Source organism: Clarias gariepinus, chromosome 15 (assembly GCF_024256425.1).
Source record: "Clarias gariepinus isolate MV-2021 ecotype Netherlands chromosome 15, CGAR_prim_01v2, whole genome shotgun sequence".
Taxonomy (NCBI): domain Eukaryota; kingdom Metazoa; phylum Chordata; class Actinopteri; order Siluriformes; family Clariidae; genus Clarias; species Clarias gariepinus.
Window position 1 is genome coordinate 18,257,056 of NC_071114.1, and position 10,617 is coordinate 18,267,672.

Here is a 10,617-nt window from a genome sequence, read left to right on the forward strand (position 1 = left end):
CTAACTTTACACATTCGAAACCTGCTTCCAAAACAGTAAATAAATAATAAATAAGGGTTTTGGTCCCCATAATTAGATTTTCCATTCATGACAACTATAGAGGGGTCAATTTTAGAATTTCAATGCAACATATGCATAATTAGAGGCATGGCTGATTTAAGTTACAACTGTATTGCATTTGTCAAACCACTAGCTGTCTGCTATGTACCATTTTAGCTAACCAGCTAACCGGAATAACTGTAGTTTAACTCACCACAGGAATTGTAGGAAGTGCCACGGGACAACGTGTAGGGTGTGGATGACAGTTCAATCACATGTAAAGTACTGTTAGAATATAAATCATCTATAGCCAAATTAGCACTTTAGCTGACCTAAAGCTAAACTAGCTGGTAGTTCGTTCCCCCATTTGCCCAGTCATTAACTGGGATTTTCATGCAGAGTCAGCTGCTGCCGAGATGGCACCGACCAGAGCTGCCACATTTGACCTTCAAACTCGCTCTTCAGAAAACCTACAAGTGACGTCATGGAGGGTTTGTCCAGTTCTTATACAGACTATATTCAATTAGATTTGGGGCACGGTGATTTTAATTATTTAAAAAAAAAAAAAAACTCAATAAGCTTTAGAATGCTGTCTAACTTGTGTTGACTTTTTAAATGTCATATCTCACACAAACTGATCATTTTCCTGCTAATCTATCGTGCTACAGTCCGGTCTAGCAGGTGATGCAAGTGGATCCAACCATAAATAAATTTAAATTCTGGTGAAAAAGCAATACTTCCACAAAATGCGGAAGATTTAGGCGGTTTGCATTTTGTGCAAGGCATTTAATATGTGAGTGTTTCCGGAAATGGTTCAAAACGTTTGAATGGAAAACCACCTATACACCCACTGACTGCCCTTTAAACCCACTGCACATTTACATAATGGATTTTATTTCCATGATTTTGTTATGATTATTTATTAAGATTTCATAGGTTTTGAATTAGAAGTTGGATGAATATAATAAGTTTCCACTGTTACACTGAACTCTGTCTGTTTTTTCAAGTCCAAGGTTATTAATGGTTTGTCCAGAAAATCCCCACAAAAGATTATTCAAAATCTGATAAAGAAAAATAAGACAAGCATAGAAAATATTAAAATGTAATCTTTTTTACTGCACATTTTTTTAACAATTCTTATATTGCTATTTTTAAAAAACATAAATAATAATTGCACATCTATAAGGCCACTTAAAATATTTAGAATATTTCAAAAATAGGTTATTATTGGTATACATTTTCTCCATGTTAGTGCTAATATTTAAACAGCTTCTAAAGTAGCTACTTTTACTGTGTTTAGCTGAGTTGTATATACACTTCCCAAAGTTTCCAACTTTTTTTTACAAGTGTGTGTTTTTATAGCTATACTGTACATATTCAACGATAAATATGGCAATTAAGATTAGATTTTTTTTTTTACTACAAACAGCTGTTCTGTCCACCATGTTTAAGGACTTGAATGCCCGCCTCATACCGACACGTGGAATGCTGGCATTCAATTTGTCCAGGATTAAGTCACCCTTTTACTTATCCCAGAAAAGCACAGAATAGAAACGTTGCCCAAACATGCTATTAAGGCAGGTACATTAATTTTTTTGGAAGTGTCCATGATAACAATATCATGTTCAGTATTGCAGGTATTATATAAGAAACCTCTCATATTTCCGAGTTGTGAGGGGAAAGTCAACAAGGGCATGTTAAAACAGTATTGGAACGCAAGCAGTCATGCCTTCATATTCCAGTGATATGGCACTTTCTTAAAATACATTTAACCCATCAGACCCCGTAACCAAGCCACCAGAAACACAAGCATGGCTCAACGGGGTCGCTACAGCATGAGATCATCGACACCTACGGCTACAAACAGCAACAAGCTCATCGGATCAAATTGTCATGGCAGAATTTCAATCCTGGCGCAGGGAGCAGCTACACTTACACCAACATCAGATCTCGGATCAAGCGGCTCTATAATAAGAGGTCTGACAGCGAAATGTTTTAAAAAGCAAAACGCTGGACTCAAAGTCTGAAAGTCAAATAGCATGAATTACTGAAAGCTGAGTTCATGTTACTTGTTTCAAAATCTCTGCGTGCCATTTGCTGTCTAACACGATCTCAATACAGCCTGCAAAAATCAACTGACGCCACAACACCGCTCAATTCCCTGTTCATGGTTGGTCAATAGATGTTGACTGAACGAAGGGGAAAAAACATTCTGGAACTTGCTGTTGCAGGAAAATTATTAATGCAGGAGTGGTAACATTAAGTCTGCTTCATCACACCACACTAAAGTCATGTCCGGAAAACTTTGGTTTCCTTTACACCAATAGCAATTAAAAACATTAAACATTGTGGAAAGATGAATCACAGGTTGATACTAACGCACTTGTTCCTAAAAATGAGCATTTCTACTACACCATGTAAAACTTTTATAGTTGCAGGGAAGCTTGGTTGGCAAACTTAGTTAATCAAATAATGATTCATTCACCTTCAATAAGCACATCCTGGTTAGGATGAGGGTGGATCGAAATATTGGCCAACTATAAATACTGGACATGATGCATTTAAAAAAAAAACAACAACAATTAGTTCATACGTCCAACAAACATTGTCCACATACTAGGACACTAACACAGTATAAAACTAACACATCACATGATCTTGTCCTTGCTCTTTGGAATCGTGCTGATGGTTGGACAATTCATGAACGAGCATTGTCTGCCATCTTTTCACCTAGCTCACCTAGGGGGGGATCGTGATACTCAAAGAATCAGAATACAAAGTTAATCTGAACCTAATTACCGGTGCCTGGTCCCTGGTGATTCCCTTTCCTACTACCTGACCAACATGAGAGTATAGGAGCGCACAAGTTAGTATAGAAGGGCTGCGTTCAACAGTGTTCACTATTAGACACTTAATCCCACAATTCAAATGTCTCCCTCATTAATGAGCGCAGCCCTTCTGTACCGTCTTGTGCTCTCCTGTACTCTCGTGCTCTGTCCACAACGAATGTACAAGCAGTTGGTGAAGTGAATTGCTCAACCACTAAGGAGATTAATTTAAGACGTAATTGGGTAGTTTAGCTGGCTCGCTAACCAGAGTTAGTCTAGGAACACGGACAACTGTAAAGAAAACTAAATGGCCAAACGCAAACTTTCTTCCAGAGACTGTCGCTCCCTGCCGGTCCGTCCCTCAGCCAAACTCCGCCAGTATTCATTCATCATTATCGGGGAATTCTATCAGAAACGTTTCCGGCACCCACGGCTCAAATTTAAATCAGTGTTGCTACATAAGTTTGCCTGGTTACGTCATCACAATAGTAACATTCTGGCTCTAAAAAAATGTATAAAACTTCTAAATATTTTGGATTTAGAAGCCGAAAGTTCATAAAGATTTATATTTGTCTAGAGCCCTGTACACTATTTATTACTATAAATCACACACATTACATTCATAAGCTATTAAAAATATGCTATACTACAGTACACTACTGCTTATTGTTGTACATTTATGTCTCATTTTAGACTACATCTTACTTACAGTTTTACACTGTTATGTTTTATATGTTATATACGCTTTACTGTAATCAGTATTTTTTTCTGTTATATAATGATTAAAGCTCCTAAAATATGTGGCTTTCCTAAAGTCAGTTGAAGACACGGTACATATGCATGTACGTGCGTGCACATGACCAAGACGGTTCTACCTCTGCCTCATTCTGAGCCAGGAAAAACCCTGATAAAAGGATCCTAATGATATGTAATGAAACAAAAATATTCAACTCAGGTGAAGGGAAACTGAACTGAATCGAACCTGGGTAAAATGAACGATATGCAGCCTTCATTTCAGGGTTCAAAAGCCACCATCGGTCTTTCAGTTGCTCAAAAGAAAAAAAAAGAAAAGAAAAAAAAAGCAAGAATGCACTTTGGAGTGCACTTTAAACGAGCACAGCCCGACAAACAAGATCGTAAAACGAATAAAAGGTATAGGGAAAAAAAAAAGCACAAAATAAACAGTAGAGCTTTAGGACTACATAATAAAGCTCGGCGGTTCAACTGCTCTCTGTTGGCGAGAGCTGTTAAAATTGTGCCATTAAACAGTTGTTATGCATGTTGCAACAGTTATATGACATTTTTCGAATCTCTGTGACATGTGATGGATTACTTGAGGCTTCTTCAAGTCAGGAAACAGAAACAAATCCTAATCCTGTTCACCTACTAGTTTTTATTCCCAACACTGCCGCTGTAACGACTGATGCTAATTCTATAGACGTGTCGTTTCATTTATATACGCAAGTTTATACTCCTACTGACAGCTTTTCTCATTTAATCATATAAGATGTTAAATAATGATGAAGATGGTTTTATAATGATGAATGCTTAGAACCTTTACACAGTTAAAAGTCATAATTGGGAAAATTATTTGTGACCGAGTTGAATTTAAATCTGTGTTAAGAATTGCACTCATTATGTGACATTCTATGTGGGACAGCATTTATCTCAAGCACCAGCAGAAGCTAAACATGCTCAGTACCTAGTCAGCCCAGCATAAAATGTAACACTTGAATAGTGATGACATCTCCATGATCCACCACACATGGGATTGGATGGGGGAAGAAGATTATTAGTCACAACTGTTTACTGTATTTAATGCCCCAACTGTTGTAAATGCTATTTCTCATATTTATAATTATTTTAAACTATTGCTAAAAACATTTAAAATCAACAACCTAAAGTGAATCCATTTAGCGTTCACACATGCTAATCAACACGTTTAGCCCTGCGACCTGGAAGAGGAGGGGAGGGGAAAAGGTCAGGAGTAGAATCCAGACAGAAACTCGACTTCCACTCCCCCCCTTCAGCAGTGAGGGGAACCTACAGGGTGGGCCACTTCAAAGACATTCCACACGAAATGCATTCTGGGAGAAATACCTTTGCAAAGAGCATAGTTCCAGAGCAGCATGAACACAAGCCAGCTAGAGCAGGAGTAGACAAGATAAAGGACATGCTGAATCTTTTGTCCAAAAAATAAAATAATTCATCTATATATAAATAAACCCGCTTTATCATGCAACTTTTGTCAAGGGTGGGATATATTAGGCGGCAGGTGAACAGGCTGTTCTTGAAGGAACTGAGACACTTTTACATCAGCCAAATTGTGATGGCTAGATGTCTAAATTTCAAAACAGGTCTTCCTGTGGGGTGTTCCTGGTGCATACTGGTTAATATGTACTAAAAGGTGTCCATGGAAGGATCAACAGGTAATCCAACTAAAAGGTCATAGGCACTCAAGACTTACTGACACACATGGAGACCAAAAGCTAGCAGCTAATGTGAGTCAATCTCACATAAGAGCTACTGTAGCACAAACTGCTGAAAAAGTTCATACAGGCTCTGACGGAAAGGTTTCAGGACACACAGTGTACTGTGTATGGGGCAGCATAGCTGCAGATCAGTCAGGGTGCCCATGCTGACCCGTATCTACCACCAAAAGCACCTACAATGGGTATGTAAGGAAGAAAACTGGACCACAGAGCAACGCAATAAGTTGGTTTAATCTGTTGAATCACGTTTTCTGGCTGATTGGGATGAAATGGCACCAACATTCGCTATGGGAAGTAGGCAGGCTGGCAAAGACAATTTCTGCCAAGGCAAAAAAAAAAAGGCAATTTATTCATCTCGTTCATTACAATTTTAGCAGGATAATGCACCCTGCTACATGGCAAAAACTTTCAGGAATGGTTTAAAGAGCATGAAAAAGTATTAACTTGGCCTCCAAATTCCTGAAATCTTAACCCAATTAAGGATTTGTGAGATTTTCTGGACTAACAGGTATAATCCATGGAGAACCGATCATGCAATTTTTAGGACTCAAAAGATCTTGGTGCCAGATGCCACAGGACACATTCACAGGTCTTGTGGAATCCATGAAGCCCATGCATTGACAAGGCAGAGCTGATCAGGTAATTAGGGGAGCTCTACACAATATTAGGAAGGTGGTTTAATGGTAATGGCTGATCAAGGTGTATACACTTGAGTTATTTAGCAGCTTTGCTCTGCTTTAAAATGGCTGTTTTTTCTCCCATAAGCAGTTTGTGCAGCTGGTTTATCTTTTTCCACAACAAATCAAGTGTTCACAGGTGTTCACAATACGTGTCATCATTTTTAAAAATTGTGGAATCGAACAAAAAGTGCCATTTTCCAAGACAAACTCATGTAGACATTCATTGTCCCATTCATCTCCTGATCTCAAACCCAAATGTCTTTAGAGTGCAACAAACGGAAAAATATTAGCTTTGTCATTACACTGTTAGTTAGAAGTTTTATTATGGTTCAACTGCAATTATTTCCATAGACCAAACAAATTAATTAACTGTTAACTGCTTACTCTTGGATCATGTTAAGACTCTAAAAACCTCTGTAATAAAGGCAGGCACGCTTAGGGGGGTAAATCCGTTAAGCTCACAGCTAAAGGCCTCCTATTATTAACAGGAAAACATAATAAATAATTTATTATTAAATGCAAGGCAAATAAGTGGCTAGTTTTCACTGTAAAATAAAGATAAGTGGATAAGCATGCACTGTAGAACATATGCACCTAATTAAAGAAATACAAATATTCATTTCCAATAAGATGCTTTTGTGCAAAATTTTTTTTTATAAAAAATAATTTACCATTTCTCAAATATTAAGTTGTTGGCATGATCAACCAGGTTTAAAACTGAACCTATAAAAATCAGTTCGATCATTTCAGTTTTACTTAAACAAACCTCGATTTTACTATTTAAAGAGTTACAAAAAGAGATGTCAATATTTACATCATCTCAGAAAAGTCTGTTGTGAAATAACGTATCACAAAACCAATATTATATTATTTCACCCAGTCCTGTTATATAGAACCATAATATATAAAGTAGTTTCTGCACAACCTAGTAGAATTTAATCAGCTTTACATAACCTATTAGTATTATTTCAGGTCAACAGAAATATACTCCACACTCGGATGAATGTTTGGTAACTTGACATACGCTGATTGTAAAAGGTTTATGAAATCACTGCAAGAAATTGGTTAAAAACCTTTAATGCTTTAGAATGATAAAATTTCAATAAATAAGCACAACAGAGAAATGGGAAAATTTAGGCCTGGTACACTTGCAGGAGATAAACATGTGTACATAATAACACATACACAGAGACTGACAAAAATCTAAGCTTACAGCAATGTACAGCCCTATAAGCACCAACTTCCCCAAACAAGTGCACTCACCTGTAAAATACATAAATCATAACTCACTCAGACTTCCATTGCAATCTAACCATAAGTGTTTAAAATATAAAGATTTTAGAAAGTTTTAAAAGTGGTTGATTAACATGAATTAAATAAATACAATTAGATAAGTTTGTAGTATTAAAAATGTGTTTGCTTACAGTTTCACAATAGCAGATTAACACTTTAAGTGGCGATTTCATTTAAAAACCAATGAGTGCCACTACATACATACTTCTTTTTTATTCCTGCTTGTTTTATTCATTCGATTTCAATCAAACTTGAATGCGAGAATATTCTAGTGAGGATCTGGATCATATCCTGGAAAACCAGGTACACGTACATATTCACACACTCATTCAGACACCTAGGGGCAATTTCTGTTATACAACATGTTGTTATGAGGTGGAAGGAAACCAGAGAACCAGGGAAAATAATTTATTTACTTCTTTCACAATTAAACTAATCTGATTTAACTAAACATTATTAAACACTGATTGCGCAGACTTACAGACCCATGGCATATTTGATACACCATATTATGATTTTAGATCAATTTCATTAAAGTGAAATAAGGATATCGGGATACATTTTTTGTAATTCCGTGTGGCGGTGGTTGCGATGGGAACGGTTAACAAGCTCCGCCCACACAGCCCGCTGCTCAAAATAGCCGTTATTTGCAGGAGCACTAACTTTATCCAGCACTAATTTTAACACTTTTTTTTGTTTTTTTTTGTTTTAATACGGATTTAATTTTATTAACTAAAGCTTAATTTTGAATACAATATTTAAAAAACTGGTATACATATTTATATACACATTAATTCATATTACGAGCATTTATATTGCACTTTGCGTGTTTTTACCTACGCGTATATATGAATCTAAAATGGTACTAAATTATTTATCAAAATAGCGCAGTAACTATGGTAACTTGCTGTAACGTATGATCACGTGCATACTATTCCGTAAGGAAAGATAACGTTTAGGAGCTGCAGCATTGTTTCTCTCTCGCGCGGTTTATTATTACTGTCGGGCTTTGATTCGTTAGCAAACACACAATCTTTAAAAAATCATGGCAGACACGACACCGAGCTACGGCATTGTTGTGTCGTCTGGAATCCGAGGCGGAAAAGGGCCGCCACAACTTCCGGTTCTGACTAGCTGAGTCCAGCAAGGCGGAGAGCTAATCTGGCCTTCAGGCTGCAGGATCAGCCAGGCCTCGGGGACAAGTTAAACACCCGAGCTCAGATTAAATCAACGTAAAGCCATTAACGCATCAGCATGGAATGAACAGATAGTTAAATTCTTGATGAAAGAAAGAAAAGGAAAAAAGCACCATAAACTGAACCCCCAGCCGAACGTACACAACGCTCCCAGCGCACCAAAACACACCGCCACTCCGCCTCCACCGTAACCCTCCGCCTTGTGCTAGAAACAAACTCATGTACAGTACGTCGACCTGCTCAGAAACATTACGCTACACCAAGGCGTGTTATGTGAGACATTAATGTTATACTCACTTTCAGCATGTAAAGGTCCAGAATGCCACAAAAGGCTGGCAAACGTGAGGAAAACAGGCAGTAACGACGACTGTGGTCGCATTGTGCTTCTAGGTGTGTTTCTTTTTATTTTTCTGGGGTGGAATCCTTAAATCCGATTTGTGTTGCTTTTAAAGCTTCACAGCAAAACGTCCTTATTATCAAAAAAAAGCACAAGTCAAAAGAGTCAAATAAGTCCAGGAAAAGTTGGGAAAAGTTGAGGCAAAGCGGCCCGAACCCGGAGCCCAAGCCCAACGTGGTGCTTCAGTCTGACCTCAGCTCCAGAGGCTGACTTTATTCCTCAGTCTTCTGCACTTTCCACCACACTGCAATCAAACTATGTGATCTCGTGTTCTTGCAAAAAGGCAAATGGATGCAAATCTTCATTTTAGCACGTTACGTGGACATCCTTAAAAAAAAGCAGTACACATCCAGATGGTGTTTTGAGCTGAGAGAAATCTGACATGTGTTTACTAGGCCTGCTGCAGGTTCCTCAGTCAAGCTCCAGCAAAAACAAGCTGATTTACCGAGCTCACACAAGGTTGCTGTTTTCGTTTTATTAACTCGCAAAAATGCGTTTTTTTGCGTTCTGTAAATATTCAAATTAATTACCACCTCAACTTCTTTATGCTGCAGGATAAATCGAAGTTAATCCACAGCTCGTGTAATTTCAAGCAGCGCTCAGTGTTTTCCTCCTCGACCACAAGTTCGCCTTTAATTTTCCAGACAGGATCCAAACACGGAGAGGATTCTCCCTGAAACACTCCGATACAGCGCGACTCACACTCGTTCACGCGCTGGGAATTCGTCTGTTTAGTGTTTTTCCGAGCCAAAATGGTGCGGTTTGTGCTGCTGGTGTGAGCGCCTCGCCGTGCTCACTGAGAGTCTTAAAGCCTCGCGACACCCGAGACCGAACCGCGCTGAACACCACACCGCTTCAGCGCTACATGCATTTCATACGGACGCGTCAAATAACTTGAACGTAGACAAAAAAAAAAAAAAAAACAAAGTGGGGAAAATTGGTCGTTGTGTCTCATATGGACTCCCGTCTCTCTCCGTGTGTCCCTCCAGCAGTAAACAAGTCAGCTCGGGTCGATCCGAGGCGCGCGCCAAAACACGGATCCCGGATAACCGGAGCGCGGATCTGGATTTTAAACTCATGCTTTCAGCAAGAAAAGGAAGAAAAATAATGATTTGATTCCTTTCTTGCTTGGACAGAAAATGTTATGACTACTAGTGCTTAATGGTTAGAAATATCACGTTAATTCCTAAAGTGATAAAAAATAGAAACCAACTAGTCAAAAAGCGTTTAAGTCAAACTGTGACTTGTGAATGAGGACATAAACCCAACTGCAATTTAGAGAAGATCTTAAGCACAGTCTAGTGATTAGACTCTTAAAACAATTAAATGGGGCAAAGGTTTTATAAAAGGCTGTGCGATATAGAAGGCAGAATGACAATTCTGGCCACGGTGTCTCTGAATCCTTGAAAATCGACAGATACTGTAACGTCTCACCAATTTGTGGAAGAGATGCATCTGTCTGTGGGAACTGTTCACACACGTTACCGACACCACTTGCACATTACAGGAACTCGGCTGGGAGTTACTACCACATCCCTCATACAGTCCTACACTCACTCACAAAAATTTCCACATGGTTGGACCACTAAAGGAGTTCCTGGGAGGCCAGCGTTTCAGATGTGAAGCAGACGGTCTGATCCTGGCTCTGATGTACGTTCTTGAGAAAGCGTTCTACTTCATATAGCAAAGCTG

The 10,617-nt window shown here is 38.5% G+C and overlaps 1 protein-coding gene across 1 annotated transcript in view; it reads right to left on the reverse strand.

Annotated features, from left to right (window-relative positions):
* insrb (insulin receptor b) overlaps positions 1–9,885 on the reverse strand; it is a 72,988-nt gene extending 63,103 nt beyond the window's left edge. Inside the window, exon 1 of the mRNA XM_053512545.1 lies at positions 8,826–9,885. Coding sequence (XP_053368520.1) covers positions 8,826–8,907 — 82 coding nt within the window. The 5' untranslated portion in view covers positions 8,908–9,885. The remainder of the gene's footprint in view (positions 1–8,825) is intronic.
* Positions 9,886–10,617: the final 732 nt, after the last annotated feature.